The sequence below is a fragment of the Castor canadensis genome, chromosome 12 (genome assembly GCF_047511655.1).
Source record: "Castor canadensis chromosome 12, mCasCan1.hap1v2, whole genome shotgun sequence".
NCBI classification, from domain to species: Eukaryota; Metazoa; Chordata; class Mammalia; order Rodentia; family Castoridae; genus Castor; species Castor canadensis.
The window spans coordinates 82,888,819-82,909,549 of NC_133397.1; the positions used below are offsets into that span (position 1 = coordinate 82,888,819).

The 20,731-nt window shown below is 44.3% G+C and overlaps 1 protein-coding gene across 1 annotated transcript in view; it reads left to right on the forward strand.

Annotated features, from left to right (window-relative positions):
- The window catches only part of Fbln7 (fibulin 7), a 50,905-nt gene extending 34,069 nt beyond the window's left edge, over window positions 1–16,836 (forward strand). Inside the window, exons 4-8 of the mRNA XM_020181480.2 lie at window positions 473–598; window positions 2,950–3,090; window positions 3,994–4,131; window positions 6,804–6,942; window positions 8,582–16,836. Coding sequence (XP_020037069.1) covers window positions 473–598; window positions 2,950–3,090; window positions 3,994–4,131; window positions 6,804–6,942; window positions 8,582–8,954 — 917 coding nt within the window. The 3' untranslated portion in view covers window positions 8,955–16,836. The remainder of the gene's footprint in view (window positions 1–472; window positions 599–2,949; window positions 3,091–3,993; window positions 4,132–6,803; window positions 6,943–8,581) is intronic.
- The last annotated feature ends 3,895 nt before the right edge of the window (window positions 16,837–20,731 follow it).

The following is a 20,731-nucleotide window of genomic DNA, read 5'->3' on the forward strand; positions in this document are numbered from 1 at the left end:
GTGCTTGGGCTCCTGCACAGAGCCCCAGGTGGGTACAGTGTGTGTCAGGCACAGGGTTTGCTGTCTGGAGAGGTAGCGAGGTTTTATCTCAGCCCCATCCGCCCCCCTTGCAGCTTTCATAGATAGTGTGGCAAGGACAGGATAGGGAGACAGAAAGCTAGAGCGGTCCTACGGAGGTGTGGCTCGAGCAGTAGAGTGCCTGCTTAGCAAGCACAAAGCTCTGAGTTCAAACTCCAGTATTGGAAGAAAAAATATAAAGATAACAAAGCAGGGCTGGCTGAGTGGCTCCAGCAGTAGAATGTCTATCTAGCAAGCATGAAACCCTGAGTTCAAACCCCAGTCCACCAAAAAAAAAATATAGAGAGAGAAAGAGTCGTCCTACAATGTAAAAAAGCTAACCTGTCATTATTTTTTTTGTTGGTTTTAGAATTAGAACTCACATAGTTGTATTTGAAAACTCCTTCTTCTCTAGATATTAGTGAATGTTCCAGCCAGCCTTGTCACAATGGTGGAACGTGTGTAGAAGAAGCCAACCAGTACAGATGCATCTGTCCTCCAGGAAGGACTGGGAGCCTCTGTCAACATCAGGTTCAGACTGGTATGTAGCTACTGTGGGGTTGGATGAGGATGTTCTCCAGCAGGGAGGCTGGGATCCTAGCCATAGTCACCAAATACAGACATGATGGGAGGTTGGTGCCCCCTCAGAGATGTTGGCTTTTCCTCTCTGGTTCCCATCTGTGTCCTTCTGGTTCCCTAAGGTGCTCACTTGGATGAAGCTTAGCTCTTTCATGTAACCAGAGTTTTGATCCTTTTTATGGAAGAAAACATGAGTGGAAGGACTGACTCCCAACCTGACAGCTCCCCAGATTGGAAATGTGGCCTGGGAAGTTGTACTATGGCCCCTTTGCTCCATCAGCATTTCTTCTGCCAGCAGACCCACTTTTCCTTCAAACGTTCCCATCACACCACAAAATTAGCAGTTAGTGATGCAGTCCAAAGTATTTTAAAATATGAATCACTAGACATTTGATTAATTTGATTAATGAGTTACAACATATCCCCAGCCTGAAGGTGTAAGGAGTCAAATAGTGGCTATTTTTGCACATGGTAGGAAAACCCAATGATAAGGAACCTACCAAGAATGAATGAGAGTTCCCATACTATGCACATCCCAGACTTCTTCTGGGAAAAAAAACGTCCAACCCAAAAGATGTCCTATATCTTTGCCAGACAAGCCTGGAATGTTCTGTGTGGTTGTCTTTATTTCCTTGTGGCATCTCTGTGGGGGAAGGGCATCAATGGTTAGGAGATGTCCAGAGAGTAGGAGTTTACAAATGCTTAATATCCACCTGTCATCCCAGCACTCAGGATGCTGAGGTAGTATGATAACGAGTTTGGAGCCATCTTGGCCACATAGTCAGACCCTGTCTCAAAAGACAAACAAACAAAAAAAATAATATCCTCTTATGTACCCTGCTCAAGGTCAGGTTTAATTAGCACCCACAGAGCTGTGCTGCTTACCACACCTTGCCTCAGTTAATGGAGTCAGCCTGCCAAGCACTTTCTCAGGATAAGCCTGGCCCTCCAGGGGAGCCCAGGGCCCCTTCCGCTCTTGTGTTGGAGACAAAACAGGGAGGCAGGGCCTTCTTGGTAGCCTCTTCCTCTGTTTGCAAATAAAAGGGGAAAAGGAATGCCTTCTTTTCATCCCAACTATGCCAGTATACCCTCCTGTTGTGGAGCCTTCAGGCCACTGCTCTTCGGGTCACTTTATGAAGTATCCCCATGACCAGAATGTTCAGCAGAAGGAAAAGGAGGGAGTGAGCAGGTACATCTGAGGCTACCAGCCTACCAACAACTAGCTAGCAGACCTCTGGGCTCTTGCTCACCTGTTCCCTCACTTCCTTCCCACCCTTGGCCCTGTGCCTTTCTAGCTCCCTGGCCACCTTCTCTCAAATTACTGTTGCCAAGGCTGGCTTGAACTTCTGTGCACAAGTGATCCTCCTGCCTCCGCCTCCTAAAGAGCTGGGACTACAGGCACGCACACCAATCACTGTTTAAAAATCTTTTCATCTTGTTTTTAATCAAGGTAAAAATACACACAACATTTGCAATTTTAACCATTTATACATGTACCATTTAGTGGCAACGTTTACACTGTTGTGCAACCATCACCACTGGTCCATCTCCGGGACTTTTTCATCTTCCCAAACTGAAACTCTGTCTCCATTAAACACTTCCTCCAGCCCTGGTCGGCGCTATTCCACTCCATCTCTATGAACTGGATCGCTCTAGACACCTCCTTTAAGTGACTCCCAGGACATCTGTCCTCTTCTGCCTCCTACTCATTTTCCCACCCATGGCTCTTCAATCTCCCTCAACCACGTGACAGCTTTAAATTCACTGAAAACGTTAAAAAAAAAACTTTTTTTCTGATTAGAAAAGCAATTTGTCATAAAAATGTCATAATTAGACTGTATAGATATCTTAAAAAAAAAAAGAAATCTGTGTTCTTGGTAAAATGCAAAAACAAAACAAAATACCAAGTAAAAACTTGAACACTTTGGAAAAGTATAAACACACACACACACACAAGTAAAGACGCAAAGTTTTAAACTTCAGTGACTACTCTCCTTATTTGGGGATTGTTTAAGCCTTTTAAAATGCAAACGTTGACTTCACATCCCAGGGATCCTTCTCCGTGGGCAGTTCAGGCCCTGCTCTTCCATGCACCATCACATCCGGGTGCACTCGCTGTCCTCCGTCCCTTTGCGTGGGCCGTGGACGTGGGTTCGGTTTACCGTTAGTCACCTGTCTTTCCTTTCCCTTCTCTGGAGTAAGCATTTTGAGAAGGGGCCGCGCTCGGTCTTAGGTCTCTTCCCGGCCCCTCCCCACGGCTGGGCCCACGGCAGGTGCTCCAGGGCGGCCACTGAGGGTGTCTTCTCCCCGCAGCGGCCGCGGAGGGCAGCGTGGCCGGCGACCCCGCCTTCAGCCGCGCGCCGCGCTGTGCGCAGGTGGAGCGGGCGCAGCACTGCAGCTGCGAGGCGGGATTCCACCTGAGCGGCGCGGCCGGCGGCGACAGCATCTGCCAGGGTAGGCACAGGCTCCATGGCCGATCGGGCACCGCAGGAGGAGACACTGGGGGATGGGGGGGGGAGAGAGAGGGAAAGACGTCTCACCGGTCACCCTGGGGTGTGTGGCTTCCTGGGCGTGGTTTCAAAAAGCCAGCCCACTTTGCGTTTTAGGTACGCGTTGCCCTGATGGATGAAGCTAATTCGCAGACCTCAGGGGTGTGCATAAGAAACCAAGACTGCAAAGAAAGCAGCCAGGAGGTCCCAGGTTCGCCCGATGTCACAATCCGGCCCTGCCTGTGACCAACCATGCATTTCTTGCTGAATGGTCTTGAATCCTGTGGTTCCCCACGATCCTGGCTGGGTTCACACAGGCGGGTGGCAGGCAGAAACATAAATCATTGAGGTGATAGAGCCCTGGAGCTGTGTAAGGGACTGGGGTTCATTCCTGGTCCCCTCTTGGATAGCTATACTGACCAGCTGACTTTTGCTAATCTCTCCTGGTTCCTCCCAAAGTTCCTTCCAAACACAACCCAACTCAGCAGTTCAAACAGATTTGGTCAGTTGATTTTAACAGGCTCCTATCTGCAGCCGCGAAATTCTCCATGATGAGGGGAGTTAGGATGGGGCTGTGAGGTGGGTCCTACTCTCTGGGTCAGGCATTCCCAGTTAGACCAAGGCACCCTTCTAGGGTCTACCTAGTCAGCTCCCTCCACTCCTCCTTTAAGTCCTCTGCACCCTTGGCTTAGGAGTAAGGAGAGTTTACCTCTCTTCTTCCAGGTGCTAGACTGGGGATAGGGATAGGTGGGTGCCCCAGGCCCAGCCACTAAGTCACAGCTGTCAGAGAATCCTGTGGTCTTGGGTGATGGCCTGTTGATTGCGGCTGCATGGCTTGAGAAATCATAGTGGACACTTCTGTCTTCAGATGTGAATGAATGTGAGCTGTACAGGCAGGAGGGACGCCCCTGGCTCTGTATGCACGCCTGTGTGAACACCCCAGGCTCCTACCGCTGTGCCTGTCCCAGTGGATACCGGACCCTGGCTGACGGGAAGAGCTGTGAAGGTGAGAGAGACTGCAGCAGAGGCAGGTGACTGCGGGGCTGGCCAGTGCCCTCTGCACCTGATCACCTGCTGCTGCTGTGACCCACCCCACCTCCAGCTTCACAATCAGGACTGGGGAGTCAATGGGACACATTTGGTCTTTAAAAAAACAAAAACAAACAAACAAAAACACCAAGAAAAGGGCCTCTCAAAGACCAGGCCACACCATCTTCATAAGTAGATAATGAGCTGCTTAACCATCCTAATAAATACTCTCTTCTGCCCTCGTGGGGTTCAGGTCACTTTCCACCCACTCGACAGGGTAAGCTGAACTCAAAGGTGGAGCAGTCAGTTAGTCACCCTTGTAGTGGAATCTGGAGGGCCCTACAAGGCTCCATGGCCCTGTGTGGGTGCCTGCAATTCCCCCTCTTACAGGCACTTATACCTCAGTGTGGCCAGACTTCATGGCCATGTTTAATAGCTAGCTGAGGACAACAGGGAGGCAGAGCACCCACAGACTGGCAAGAGTGAGGGGCCCTTACTACCCCTGGGTTTGAAGGGTGACAGGAGGGAAGGGTTATCAGACCCTGACCAAGTGTGGTCACAGAGGATTCACCTGCCACCAGAACTAGAATAAACACCCAGTGCCTCAGGTCTCCGGCAGGACTGGGCTGAGGTTTCTGAGGCTGATTCCAGGCATGGCGTATTCAGGCATGGTGTGAAAGAGTGGCTTAATCGGCAACAAATGTCTGCAGTGGGAGCTGGAAGCATCCAGGAGGGAAAGGGAGGATGCATTAAATGGGGGTGGCTACTAGAATGGACAGGCTGAGAATTTCTCCTAACAGGAGGTCTCAAATTACCCCATTTCCTCTTACAGCAAATACAGATATTGATAGACACACGGATCTCCACATTAGCTCAGAGGCAGAATGCAGTAGTCCTTTTTATCCATGAAAGTTGTGGTCCTTGGATGGTACCGAACCCTACATGCATGATGTTTTTGTCCTATATATGTATGCTTATGATAAAGTTTAATTTATAAATCAGGCACAGTGAGAGGGTAACAGTAACTAATAATAAAATGGAATAACTATGACAATAATACTGTGATAAAAGTTATTTAAAACTTATAAATTGTATTATTTTCAAACCTCATTTGACCACAGGTAACTGAAACTGAGGAGTAAAACCATAGATAAGGGGGACCTACAACTCAGGCCTGAAGGCAAAGTGTAGTCTCGACTTGCTCACCCTGGTTCTAGGCCCAGGAACTCTGGTGCTGTAGCAGGCATATGGGGAGAATTAGGTTTGCTGCTGTAGGCCTAACTTACACTAGGAGGATGGACAAACCTGCCTCCCTCAGTTGTACTTTGCATGTATTTAGGACATTGAAGGGAATCCAGCTGGCTTTAGACAATGGCTGTGAACTACTGGAGAAGGGAAACAGAAAGGGTAGAGGACTCCTCCACAGGATGACTTGGAAATGTGAAGGGAGAGGTGGCTCCTTGGTGACATCTTGTTGGAGTCCCACTGTAGGGATCAGAGAAGTGGGTAACTTGGGTCTGAAGTAGGAGGGGGTATCTACCCATCTACTCATCCATCTACCTACCCATCCTCCCATCAGCCACTTATCCACCCATCCATCCATCCATCTACCCATTTACCCGGCCACCCATTCACCATCCCATCCACCTATCTACCTACCCACCTATACATCCATCTATTCACCCATTCATTCTCCTACCCACTCACTCACCCACCCATTCATCCACACATCCACCTACCCACACACCCATGCACCCACACATCTGCTCACCCATCCAACCCACCCAAGTACCTGCTCAATCATCCATCCATCCATCCATCCATCCATCCATCCATCCATACATTCACTAGCTCATCCATGCCACAGCACTCATTAAAGCCCACTTTGAATTTCTTGAGATTGGAAAGAGACAGCATCCAACTGGGTAAACTCATCAGATGCTTGTAAAGAGATCAGAGAACTGTTATAAATGAGAGTGGAGATGTCTGCATTCAGAATGGGATGAGGCTAAGGAAGAAGATTTTTCTAAAGATTTGAATCTTAGAGTGTGGTAACAACCATACTGGGAGATTAGAGGGCCTTTGGGCTTAAGAGGAAGGGAGGTCTGGGAGAAGCAGTAAGTGATAGTTCTCATTTGATGCTTGCCATTCATCATTCCATCACCTGTCATGCCCAAGGGAAGGAAGACAGGATCCTAAGGAGGGATGTACCCCAGAACAGGTCTGCATGAAGGCCCCTGATTTTAGATTGTCACAGAAGATAGGGTCCCTGACAGGGTTCCAGCCTTAAGAATAAGCTGTGGAAGCCAGGCATGGTGGTACATATCTATAATTCCAGCACATGGGAGGTTGCGACAGGAAGATTGAGAGTTTGAAGCCAGCCAGGGCTACATGACAGGACCTTGTCTTAAAGAAAAGGAAGAAGAGGGCTGGAGGTGTGGTTTAAGCAGTAGAGTGCCTGCTTTGCAAGTGTGAAGCCAAAAGTGTGAGTTCAAATCCCAGTCCAACCAAAAAAAAAAATTAAGAATAAGCTTTGGGTATTTGGAAAGTTCACCTCTGTGGAGTTCCACATTCTAGTGCCTATTGTGGTCTTTTCTGTAGTTCTGTGATGGGAGGATTTTCATTCTCGTTCTGTGTCCCATGTTTCAGATGTTGATGAGTGTGTGGGACAACAGCACGTGTGTCCCAGCGGGACCATGTGTGTCAACACTGGGGGAGGCTTCCAGTGCGTCAGCCCTGAATGCCCCGAGGGCAGTGGCAACGTGAGCTATGTGAAGACATCTCCCTTGTGAGTACAGCCCGGGACACGCACGTTTGGGCATGCACACCTCTCACCCACTCCTCCCAGCGTGGCAGGGCTGCATTCTTCCTAGAGGCTCCTGGGAAGGTATAGTTATGTCATAGGAAAGATGAGGGGCAGGAAGCTGGCTGCCCAGCTCCTCCGAGATTCCATTTCCTTTAGTGGTTGCATTTAGTGCAATAAAAACCCAGTTTGCCCCAGTGAGAATAAGATAACAAATGCTCCTCTGCTTATATAGAAGATAATGGGATTCCAGCCATTGCAGGGTGGTACTGTCAGAGAGGGCTGTGGAGGAAGCTGTTGATGACATTACCTTGATTAAACCCAGGTGTGTATTACACCTTTTGGGGAGAGGGTCATTTTCTCATGTTCAGATAATAAGTAACTGATAGACTCCAGTCACATTGCATATCCCAGGCACTTTGCATTATATCATTCTACTCTTCCAGTGGTACCAGATGGGCCAATGTCTAGTAACCTCAGTGTTTAATAAACAGTAAATAGAGTTGTTTTTCTAAAGGTTGGAAAATGGGCCTTTAGGAGAAATAACTACAACTCACATAAAAGCACACACATTTTCTTCTAAAAAAAGGGATCCTAAGAGGCTTCACAATTCTTTAAAATGAAGACTTAGCTACATAAGCTTATTTAAATTGCTTTTTTGATTAAAGCAGATTAGAGGCAGCAAGAAAAGTCAGTGACACTGAAGAGTGACAGTTATTAGAGAGACTGAAGACACCAGAACTTTCCTCAAGGAGTCACTTAGTTAAGGGACAGGGAACCTGTCTGTTGTAGCCTTTCAAAGCATTAAATTAACAGCCCCATGTGAAATTTGACCTGAGAAATCTTTTTTTTTTGTCAAGTATTAAATTGAACACAGTAAGGGATTTCATCATGACATTTCCATATGTGCATATGACCTGCTTAATCTTGATAAAGAACCAGCAAATATGCTAGGTTGTGTTTGTCTTTTATGTTTGATAAGATAGAGAAATATTGAAAGCATTTCTACAAGGCTTTAATTCCAAATGGTTAATGGAGATAGGGTTTCCTGCTTTAAACATATTTGAGGGCTATGGCTATGGCTCAAGTGGTAGAGCACCTTGCCTAGCAAACACAAGGCCCTGAGTTCAAACTCCAGTGGTGCCTAAAAAAAAAGAATAAACATATTTGGAAAGTTTGGCACTTGTGGAGCACCACATTTCAGGGTGTTGCTAACTGCTGGGGTCCCACCATGACTGAGGGAGGTCTTAGCACCTGAAGAAAGGGCACTTGGCTCAAATACCAGCATTTCCATCATTGCATAATCTTCTTAGACTTTATTCCACTGTAAAGACTATAGTAATAGCACATAGACACATACATGTCCATGCATGCATGTGTGTGTGTGGGCGCATGCACACACACACACATACACACACACCTGGAGTTCCCATGATCAGGAACAAAAGCAACCCTTCCCTAGCCATGGCTGATACTAGCCACATTCACTTGCCTACAACTCCAGAGCTCCTGGGTGAGGGACCCATGGCTGGAGAAGTCACCCAGGTGGCCTCTGCAAGAGAGCAGGTGGGGCTCTTCTTGAGTTCCTCCAAATCTGACTGCCTCCATTTTGCCTCTGCTCCAGCCAGTGTGAGCGAAATCCTTGTCCCATGGACAGCAGACCCTGCCGCCATCTGCCTAAGACCATCTCCTTCCACTACCTCTCTCTGCCCTCCAACTTGAAGACGCCCATCACACTCTTCCGCATGGCCACAGCCTCAGCTCCTGGCCGACCTGGGCCCAACAGTCTGAGGTTTGGGATTGTGGGTGGGAGCAGCCGTGGACATTTTGTGATGCAGCGCTCAGACCGGCAGACAGGGGAACTGATCCTCATCCAGACCCTGGAGGGGCCTCAGACGGTGGAGGTAGATGTTGACATGTCAGAATACCTGGAACGCTCCTTCCAGGCCAACCACGTGTCCAAGGTTACCATCTTTGTATCCCCCTATGACTTCTAGGGTGCCATGGGGACACTGGAGTATGGAGACCTGGGATGATTTCTCTACTCCAAGGACACAGCTGTGGGCACGGATTGCAACAGATGTCTCTCCCCTCCACCTTGCCCCTGCCCCTGTTCACCAAGGTTCCAAGGCAATGGTGCACTCTGTCCCCATGTTGTGGCACAGTATAGCCACAAAATCCAAACTGTGCCACCATCACATTTTTTCTGCTTTAAGACCCTCCCTTAGATGATGCACTAACTTTCTCAAATCTTTGTTTTTTCCCAGCGCTTTTCAGAATGCTGTATGAATGGCATTGTAAGTCTGAACTAGCTGGAGAGGAAAAAGCTCATGGTGTCTGTCTGAGTTGATAGTCAACCATTCTGCATTGTGATAGCTCCGCCTTATTATGACTGACGTGGTTCCAGCTATGTTGAAGGTCCATTCATGCCCCTGTGCACTTGGCATAGAGGGCAGCTCCCTCCCATCACCCAGCATGTTGTTCTTGTCTACATTCCCCTGTGCCATGCCTGCCAGGGCAAGGAGGGCCTGTAAACCCCACACAGATTCTTCTGGACCAACAAAGCAACATGAAAACATGGATTCTGCCTGAATTACTTCCCTTTTGAGACATCCTGTCTGAGAACATAACTGAAGAAATACAGCCTGCTGTTCCTTGCCCATCTGACTTCTCCCTGAGCATGAAACAGCCTGGTGCCTTCTGGGAGGGGAGAGCTGGCTCTCTCTTGCCTGGGTTGGACAGACTGGAGTAAATGAGTAAGAGAAAAAATGCAGAGGTAATGCTTAGGATTGCTCCACTACTCTGAATTTGTCTTGGCCACATGGAAGATTGGTAAGGACATCTGGCCATGGAGAGTTTAGGAAAATGGTCAAATTGGCCTTGATTCCATGGCTTTCTTCTGATGAAAGAACCATGGAGTAACGTCCTCAGGTGACTGAAGCAGGAAAACTGGCCAAGGTTGTCGATGCAGCAGGGTGGGGGAGACTGTTCAAAGTAAAAGTCAGGTGTGCTGTGAGGAAGTTTCAATGTCCAGATAGATGTTCATCTACCAGTAAGATTGCTTCTCACATATTTTCTTTAAAAATTCTTTGTAATTGCCCTGGTATAAGATGGAGACAGAAGAAGTGTGTCACTAGCTTAGTGATAAGCCCTTTTCAAAGATTGTTTCTAGAATCATTTATCCTTACCCTTTTTTGTGAGACAAACAGTGAGACATGGTCAAGAGTTGCTTGTGAGATTTTCCTTCTCCCATGAGCTCAGCTGAAATCTCTCTAATAGAACAAGGGTCTGCAAACCTGCTTTTTTGGGGCATTATGATACTTATTAAAACATTATTCACAGCCTTCTGTTTCTAAATGGTGATATGACTGGTCAGAAGCCTGCATGCCACCCAGTCACCTGTGCAGAACACCAGGTGGGAGAGTCCAAGTGCCATGTTCCTGAAAGTGAGATGTCACTATGATTAATTCTTTTTTCCTGCAAGGGATGGAGGTGTGTGGGGGACAATCCTGCCACCTCCAACAGGTAGGGAATAGTTTGGGAGATCTATAGCGTAAACCACCGAGCTGACATATGATGATGACTTTGATGCCAAACAGGACCAATGTAAAGTAACAATTTTCATCACCAAGATCATCCACCATCAAACTTGTCTTCTTGAAATCACTCTCTGAGCCCCCAGTCCCCATGGCACCACAGTATGAGTGCCTGACTGGGACCCCCTCTGATGGATTTTGGCTTGAATCTCCCCTCTGGGTAGTATCTTGTTCTTTATACTGTGTTAGTCAGCTTTCTGTTACTGTAACAAAATAGCTTTGATAATTGATACATCTTTATAAAGATTAACGGTTTATTTTGGCTCACAGTTTCAGTCCATGAGACGTTTTCCCCATTGCTTTTGGGCCGGTGGCAAAGCAGTCCATCATGGCAGCAATGTGTAGCAGAGCAAAGCCTATTCTCTTCTTGGCTGGGAATCAAAACAAAGAGAGTGGAAGAGCACCATGCCCCACAATCCCCTTCAAGGGTACAACCTCAATGACTTAAGACCACCTCTTTAAGTTCCTACCATCTCCCAGTAGGGCCAAGCTGGGGACCAAGGCTTTAACACATAGACCTTTGGGAGGCATTCCAGATCCAAACTATAGCAATACTCTTCTTACTTTTCCTAATGGACACCCACTTCTTGGTCCTATCATAGCTCATCTGTGCTACATTAGTATTAATTCGCACCTCTTTCCAGGTAATATAGATTCATATTATTTGGGAGGGTGTTAAAATTTTTTATCATATAAGGTTGCAAACATAAACAAAAGTAGAATAATATAATGAACTCTGGGTGAACCTGCAGCTTCAATAATCAACACATGGCCAACTGTCGCATCAAATCTCATTGCAGCTCATGACGACTTTGAATAAAGTCGACTTTGTATAAATATTTCAGCACCTGTCTCTAGAAGATCAGATTTTTTAAAAAAACATAACCTCCATGCCATTCACATCCGAAAAATTAAAACCGATTCATCACTACCTTAAAATATTGTTTAAATTTCCCTTAGTGACTCAAGATTTTTCATTTGTATTAGCTTGAATTAGGTTCATGCACTGTAGTTTATTGATATGAATCTTAAGTCTCCTTTAATCTGTTGCAGTGGTTCCCACATTTTAGCATATTTTGGAATAACCTGGTGGTTTTGTTAGAGGGCAGAATATTGGGTTGTTTATTCTATTGAGTTTCTCATAGTTCAGATTCTCCTGAATGTACCTCTGAGGTATTTTTCAGTGTGTTTTTCTGTACTATTTCTTATAAATTGGTAGTTGCATCTAGATATTTAGTTAGATTCAAGTTAGCTTTTTTTTTAGCAGGCCACTTTATTGGTGGTGACAGGTACTTCAGTGGAGCCATAACATCTGGTTGTCTCTCCTATTGTTATCAGTCATTGATGATTATTATGTAGCTCCATTACTTCTTTAGGGCTCTGATTAATATTCTAGGGCTATTGTTTTTTCTTCATTTATTATCTGACATACTTTATAAAGAGAAGCTTCCTTTCATCTATTTCTCAGTTACCCTGGAATTTGGTTTGCACAAAAAAGGTCAGATAGGGATGGAGGTTGTTGTCATATTGTTGCTCAAATTGTCCTGCCTTTGGCCCTTGGGAGTTGCTTCAGATTGGGTGATTCCTTTTGACTTGACCCTATGAGTCTTTGATACTAGTTATTTTGTATGGCAAGATGATTTTAGTTTATCTTGCATATTTTCTGCTGGGCCCTGAAATCAGCCATTCTTTCCAAGAATCCGTGCTTCCTTCTGGTCGGGAATGATAATTAGAGTGACTAGAGATCAGGACTTGGGGGTCAGGAGGGCTCACTGGTAGTGGTTAGGTCATTGTTTTTTGCCTTTACTGGATAGAACTAGGAATGTATTATCAGTATTATTTTTTTAAGATAAAACACTACATGAGTTTATTCTTCCAATTCAATTCAATTTTGTGGGTTTTTTGGTTTTGCTTTAGTTATTTGAAACAGGGTCTTGCTATGTAGCCCAGGCTAGCCTTGAACTTTCAATCTTCCTGACTCCCCTTCTTAAATGCTGGGATTATAGACCATGTGCCCCCACACCCAGCAAGATTTTTTTGGTTTTTAACAAAACTTCATTGATCCTATATCTGCTTTCATTTTGAAGACCTTTTCAACATCACTGAAATAATTATACATTTAAAAAAATTTGTAAAATAACAATATCAACATTACAAAAATACAATTACTGAAAAAATTTAAATAATTCTTTTGCAATTTTTTATTCTTAAATTCATATCATTAATGATGTACAGTTAACTTGCTGTTTTAAAATCACTTGGAGTATAGCTCCTCTCTCTGTAGTTATGCCCTAAACTATAATCAGGATAGTTTCACTTCATTTTGCTGAAGTTGCTTGCAATTTTAATTGTTTTTACAATTATTTAAACAATTTACTTAACTCCAAAATCAAATCCACACAATAAGATGTAGTCAGAGAAGTCTGTCATCTAATCCCATCCCTTCCACCCTGTTCCTCCTTCTGCATAGATAATTTTTTTTTCCTTTTATGCCAGTGGCTCACACCTATGATCCTAGCTACTTGGGAGGGTGAGATCTGGAGGGCTGCAGTTCAAGGCTAGCCCAGGCAAATACTTTGCAAGACCTCATCTCCCAAATACCAGAGCAAAATGAATTAGAGGTGTGGCTCAAGTGGTTGAGTTCCTGCTTTGCAAGTGTGAAGTCCTGAGTTCAAACCCCAGTTCCCCCAACACACACAAAATAACACAGACAAATGGTAAATGACAGCATACTACTACACACTTTCCTTAGCCATCCTTTTGTTTTGCCTAACAATATATTGAATATGATTCCATAGAACCGTATTTTCTATTAATTCTCCATTATAAAAACACATCAATTTTTTTCAAGCAGGTGCTTTTGATTGCTGTTTATGTTGTTTTCAGTCTATTATTGTCAGAAATATTGCGGCAGAGTGCACGTGTCTTTTTGTATTTTTACCTTTGTATCTCTGGGGCCAATATTTCCCCAGTGTATGGAAAGGAGCACATAGGAATTGTGCTGCTTTCCATCCCCAGTAACAATGTATAAGAGGTCCTGTTCTGAAATTAAAGAAGGCCCCAGTGTGCCCCTGGTTCTCACATCTGTCCATCTACTGGATTCTCCTTTGGAAAGACAGTCCTCAGTGGAGGGCTATTGTGTAGCTAGTCCACATTCCTGTCTTGGATGTTTGAGTAGCAGTCACCAGCCACCAGGAAGAGATGAGCAGCAAGATAAACAGATTATGGGCTCTTGAGTAATAGAAAGTTAGTTCAGAGCTAGGAGATGGGGGTTCACATCTGTAATCCTAGCTACCCAGGAGGCAGAGATCAGGAGGATCTTGGTTCGAAGCCAGCCCTGGGAAAATAGTTCTGGAGACCATATCTCAAAAATACCCAACACAAAACAGGGCTGGTAGAGTGCTCAAGTGATAGAGCACCTGCCTAGTAAGTGTGAGGCTGAGTTCAAACCCCAGTACCAAAAAAAAAAAAAGGTAGGGATTTGGATGACTTTTGAAAAATCATTTTATTTTTAGGTTGTCACATGTCCAACACTAGCAAACAAAAAGGTAAAATAAGCCAAAACCACAATACCATCATAGAATCATAGTAAACTTAGATTTATTGGGAATCTTGAAACTGGATGGTTGATCCTGTGTTCATATTCTGGCAAAGTTGATGATTGAAGATGCTGGACCAGAAGAGTAAAACAAGCACAAAGTTTATTGAAATAATAGCAACATCTTGACGGGTGGGACTTAGGAAAGAGCTAAGCCAAAGAACAGATGAAGTCTAGGATAATATAGGGCTCTGCCTGACTTAGGCACCCTCTATTCTACCTTGAAGTTACATCTGTAATTGGATGTCATCTAATTATCTTCTCAATGAACCTGATCATTTGGCTGTCCCCTCATCCTTATCAAGCTGGACATTCTAGGAAGGTTTGTTAGTCCATCTTGTCCTTGAGGCCATCATATACATTATATGATTACCTCTTGTTATCTTGGTGAGACCCAACATTTTATGACTGTCTCTTGCTATCATGGTGGAAGTTTTATGTGCTACTTTCCTTGAGGAGACTGTTTCTCATCTCTTTGGATGGTTTTCAAAGATGCTTTTCAGTCTCCGTTATCTATATTTTATTTTCCTGGTGAGGGGCCTGCTCCTCATGTCTCCTTAGATGTTTGCTTTTAAGGATGACTTCCTATGTCTCTTATCTAAGACAAAGTTACTTTGCCTTTACATTCGTCTGTTATTTGTTCCCTTCACATTCCCAAAGTCACTTCTGCCATTTACTTCCCTCACAATCTGAGCATATGCCCAAGAAGAGACATGAGATCAGAGAGACTTGAATGGTCACTTTCTACTAGCCACTGCCCCAGTTCTTCCAAGTCCTCACCACAGTCATGGAAAGATGAACTTTTTATGACCCTTAACTTGTATATCTGATAATCTCTAAGTGTAATCTCTAAAGTCCATAAATGTTCCTGAATATTTACTGAGTTCTAGATACTGTTCTAGTTGCTGAAGTTACAATGGATGGCAGGATTGCCAGTCACTGACCTGTGGAGCTTATATTTTTAGCAAGGGAGACAGTGTAAATAGGACAGGTATATAATTTCACAGAGGAATGAGTGGTAAAAAATGAGAGTAGTGAAAGAGGGCTGTCAGTCTGTAGTAAATGTATGCATAGCACATGTAGATATTGGATATCATCCATGTATCTTGAATGTTGCAAACACTGTAATCATGTGAGTTGACAGCTGAATTCCATTTCGTAGGTGTTTGGAATTATGATGCAAAATCACTCTTGTGTGTTCAAATGAGGATGGAAAGCCAGCATGGGATGACCATATTGGGCTCACATTACAAGGAAAACCTCTTGTCTTCAGAGAGAGAACAATGATGCTAACAAGAGAAGAGAAGAAACAATAGACTGTGGAGATTTGATGGGATAAAGCCTAATATTGTGCTCTATTATTATCATTGCCACCTACAATATCTCAAGACTTGGTGCCTTGAAACAATTCTTTTACTGTGAATTATCATGGATTTTGAGAGCCAGGAGTTCAGATAGAGCATAGAGGGTTGCTCCATACTGTCCTGGCTTACCTCGCTTGGGAAGACTCCATGACTGAGGTTAAGGTCACCTAAGAGTGATTTGGTCCCTCATGTAGCTGGTCTGCATTGGGATGAGTCAAAGACTGGGTCTGACGACTAGAACATCTATCTACCCTTGGGCTTTCCATGTGACTTAACCTCAGAGCATGGTGGCCTCAGTGTTTGGAATTCTAACACAGTGGCTCTGGTTCCCAGCATGAGTGTTCCAGAGAAGAAGGTGAGAGCTGCACAGAATTTTATGACCCAGCATCTGAATTCACATAGGGTCACAAAAAGCCACTGAATTAGGAGAAGTGGACATGGATAAACTGAGTTGAGTTTAGAGGTTTCAAAGAATTTAGAAATTTAGTAACAAGTTTTAAACTACCACTTCGAGTATCCTGAGGATCCCACCTCATGTAACCTGGCTTCTAGCCTGTGGGTTTTATCAGATAGCCTGTGTCCTTGCAGACCTCTTGTCCTTGAGCTGATCCCTACATAAGACAGGATTTATACTCAAGTTGGGAGGTAAGATCTGCACATATGTCACAAAGGTATGCCTTTGACAATGGTAGCAGCAGTGTTTACGGCCCGGCAAGCTTTCTACGGTCAGAGGCTTGAGGAAAGGGACCCCTGGAAGAGTCAAGACCAGTTCATGGAGTAGTTGATTTGAAATTGTTCTTATTAGAGAAAATTAATGGAAACACAGGGCACATCCTGGATACCCCTGTCATAAGGAAGATTTCCAATAAAACCCAGCATTGGTGAAACCATGGAAATGTTAGTTGACTTGCAAACAAGAAAGTATGACTTGATGAAAAGTAGGTTTGGGTAGATGGAATTTTCAGAATCTGAGTTTCTGCTAATGAAAACTTAGACTTTACCAATCTAGTTCCTCATCTCCAGGAAGTTCTGTAGAAATATAAGCTCTTTAGGGAGAAAGTAGCTTCTATCATATACCTTGCTTACATAAGCCACAATAGCCAAGAAGTCACTTGCCTTCCACTTTTCACTATCTAAAATTATCAAAAACAAATCTTTCCCCATGTCCTGGATCCAATCTGTTGCTTTCTCTTCCAGTAACTTTATTTTTCTTTTCTACATTCTGAAAAGAAGTCTGTTTTTCCCAGATTCCTTACCTCCTGCTTGTTTATATGTCCTCCCCCACCCCTGAAAAAAACAGTATGTTGAAGTTTTAACCCCCTATACCTCAGAATTTGACTGTATGTGAGACAGGGTCTTTAAAGAGGTAATTGGATTGAAATGAGGTCATTAGAGTGGGCCTTAATCCAATATGCCTGGTACCCATATAAGAAGAGATTATGACACAAACATGTACACTACATAGGGACACAGTGAGTAAGTGACCTCTATAAACCAAGAACAAGCCTAAGAAGAAACAAATTCCAGCAACACCTTGCTCTCAGACATCTAGGCTCCAGAATTGTGAAAGAATAAATTTCTGTTGTTTACACTACCAGGTCTATGGTATTTTATTATGGTATCTGAGACTAATAGACACCTCATTCCATCTTGTGTCCTAGAGGAAAGTGACAAATGACTTCCCACCCTCCAGGCTCCAAGGGCAACCACAGTAAATCATCATTGGTCAAAGAGCAACAGAGACTCAGGCTAGAGTAGCCATGAATGGCATTCCTAGGGTGACTACTATGTGTTCAAGATTATCCTGGGCAGAGTGAAGATGGGGCTTTCTTATCACATGATTGGAATGGTTCCTCTTTTTTCCACTAGTGAGAGGAAATATGTCATCATAGCTGCTTCTGACAGCCATCTTTTTTGACAACAAGAGAAGTTAGTATAAGGGAAAGCCTCCTGGTGAAAGCCAAGGAAAGTGAAGCTGGGTTCCCAGCTTGCCTGGAATCTTTCCTGCTCTCTACTTTCTGCTATGTGAGATAGCACGGTTATGATTTAAGAGTGTTTCAGATGGAGTTCTTGCTGTCTGCAGCCAAAAGCATCCTCATGGAACTAACCTGCTAGAATCCCAGCTCTACCAGAGCATCCTGTTTGTATGCTTGCTGGGGTAGACCCAGCACCTGCTTGCCTGATGGACAAGGTGATGGCTAAGCCACAAAGGAAATCAATCTCATTCATGGCGGACAATAGTGAATTTGGCCAAATACATCCTAGTCACCCATTTCTGAGTCCGTGATAGGCTGGTTTTTCTTCCCTCTTGTGCTTGGACGTGGTGGGTGGACCAGTGCTGGTTAAGAAGTAGTCTAAGTCTCTTTCACACCAAGTTAACTGGTTGCCCATGTTGGAACCCCAGAGTTCTCTCCTCCTTCATATGGCAACTGGCCCTACTCAGGTTGGAGCCTGTCCTACCAGCTCAAGTGCCTGTGTTACCACACTGAGCTGCTTTCACTGTACACAGAAAATGGTCCTTTGTTGTTTTAAGCCTCAGAGATTTTAGGGTTGTTTGTTACTTCAGCATTACTATCCTGACTCAGGGTAGAAAGGAAAAAAACTAAAGCGAGAGAACTCTTCCATCACTAATGATGATAAGAATTTCTTTTCTTTTTTGGTGGTGGTACTAGAGTTTGAACTCAGATTGTAAGGTTTTTTTTTTTTTTGTAGGGATAGGGTTTGAACTCAGGGCCTCACACTTGCTAAGAAGGTGCTCTACCACTGAGCCACTCTGCCAGCCCAAGTTTGCACTCAGGACTCAGGGCTTTATGTTTGCTAGGCCGGTGCTCTACAGCTTGAGGTATGCCTCCAGCCTTTTTGCTATGGTTATTTTGGAGATAGGGTCTCGCCAGTTCAATCTGACCTGGACTGTGATCCTCCTATTTTATACTTTCCACTATTGTTGAGATGACAGGCACATGTCACCATGCCCAGTTATTGGTCAAGATGGGGTCCCAGGCTGGCCTGAAATCATAATCCTCCCAATCTCAGTCTTCCAAGTATCCAAAAAAGCAAAACTGGAGCTAGAATGAAGGAATTTGGAGTTTGAGAAGGTCCCCAAGACCAAACTCTAGCTCTATCCCAAACACTTGCCTTGGCAGCACATTAAGCTTTATGTTGAGAGTTGAGTTGTATCCCCCACATAAAGACATAGTTAAATGCTAACATCTAATACCTATGAGAGTAACTTATTTGGAGTCTCTGAAGATATAATTAATTAAAACGGGGTCATGCTAGATTAGGGTGGGCTCTTAATTTTCCATGACGGTGTCCTTAAGAGAAAACAGACACAATACAGGGAGAAGAAGTGGGCAGAGACTGGAATTCTGCTGTGACAGACAAGCACCGAGGATTGCTGGCAACCATCAGAAGCCAGGAATAGACCAGGAAGCATCATCCCTTAGAGCCTTCAAGAGGGAGTATGGCCCTACAGATACCTGGATTTTGGACATCTAGCCTCCAGAACTGTGAATGAATAAGTTTCTGTTATCTTGAGACACCCAGTTTGTGGTACCTTGTGATGGCAATGCTACTATTTCAACCTCTTCAAATGGCAGCTGAGGGCCAACTGCCTCACCTTGAGTGTGTCGGAGGGAGTCATTTCCATCTTGGGGAACAGAGAAAGTCACCAAGAGTGAACCATACATATCTCTTCAAAGTCCCCCTTCCAGCTCAGTTATTCTTTTTGTTGCCAAGAATGTGGGAGCAAGAAGATGACTTTATTAGTATAATTGCTGCTGAATTTAGTCAGAGAGGAAAACTATTCACTGGGGCATTAAGGAGGCTGATTTTCAACTATTATGGTCTTTTTTCTTTTTCTGAGAGAGACATTGATTAATTTTATAACTAGTAATGGCATAATTCTACTTATTTCAGCAGTAAAAGCTGAAACAAGGGCTCAATCAACATATTTCATAAAGAGATTTATTGACTCCAGGGGTAAAAGGGAATTTGGATTCCCAACCCTGGATTAGGCTAGAGGACTGAAAATAAGATCAAAGCCACTGTCCCCTCAGGATCTGCAGGATCAAATCTACCTTTCACTTATCCCTCCTCCCCCCACTCCCCCTAACTTCTACCTCTCCAGCAGTTTCTGCCAACAGAAGAGATGCAGCTCTTCTGCATTCTTTGGTCAGAATGTTTGTGTCCCTCCCCAGATTCATATGCTGAAACACAATCTCCAAGGTGATAGTGTTAGAAAGTGGTCCCCCATGTGCTAAAGGCTTGTTTGTCAGCTGATGGGCACTGGGGAAGTGACTGGATCACATGAGGGTTTTACCTCATTAATGGATAAATTGTTGATGGGTTCATAATTTGATGGGCTATTAGGAAGTGATGGAAACTAAGGAGGTGGGGCCTAATTGAAGAGGGTGGGTCCTTAGAGCCTGTGTCTCCTCTCTAGCCCTTTCCTCTCTGACACTCCACTCCCTTTGCTTCCTCGCTGCCTTGAGGTAAGCAGCTTTCCTCTCCCATGCCCTTCCCCCATGATGTTTCTGCTTTGCCACAGGCCTAAAAGCAATGGAGCCAGCTGATCTCTGCAACTTGTGAGCAAAAATAAACCCTTCCACTTTTGATTTCTTAGGTTTTTTGTCAGTGATTAGGTCATGAGAACTCCACCTTCTTAAGTGAGAATAATGTCTTTATAAAAGAGACCCAGAGAACTTGTCTGCCCCTCCACTGTGTGAAGTTACAAGAAGAGACACCGTCTATGAACCAGGAAGCAGGTCTTTACCAGACACTGAACTTACTAGTGTCTTGATTTTGGATTTTCCAACTCCTAGAATTGTAAGAAATCAATGTCTGTTGTTATAAGCTGCCTAATCTGAGATAGTCAATTACAGCAGCCCAAACTGACTAAGATATCCTCTCATGAAAGCCACAGATGCTTCCCTTCTCTATTGTCTACCAGGGAACAAATAAGGCTAAAACTCCTATCAAAGTTTCTGCTTTTGTTACCTTAAAGTTAGAGAACAAGGGCTGCATGGGCTCCATCCACATGCCAACTAAACTCAGGTTCTGCTCTATGGACCAGAATTTATGGTCTACATTTCCTTTTCCTATTAGACAACCAGAAGGGGAAACAATGTATAATCTAACTCAAAAGGAGTCAAAAAGACAAACAGGACTTGCACAGAAATTCCTCCTTGATAATAACCTTCCCTACATCTGAGAAG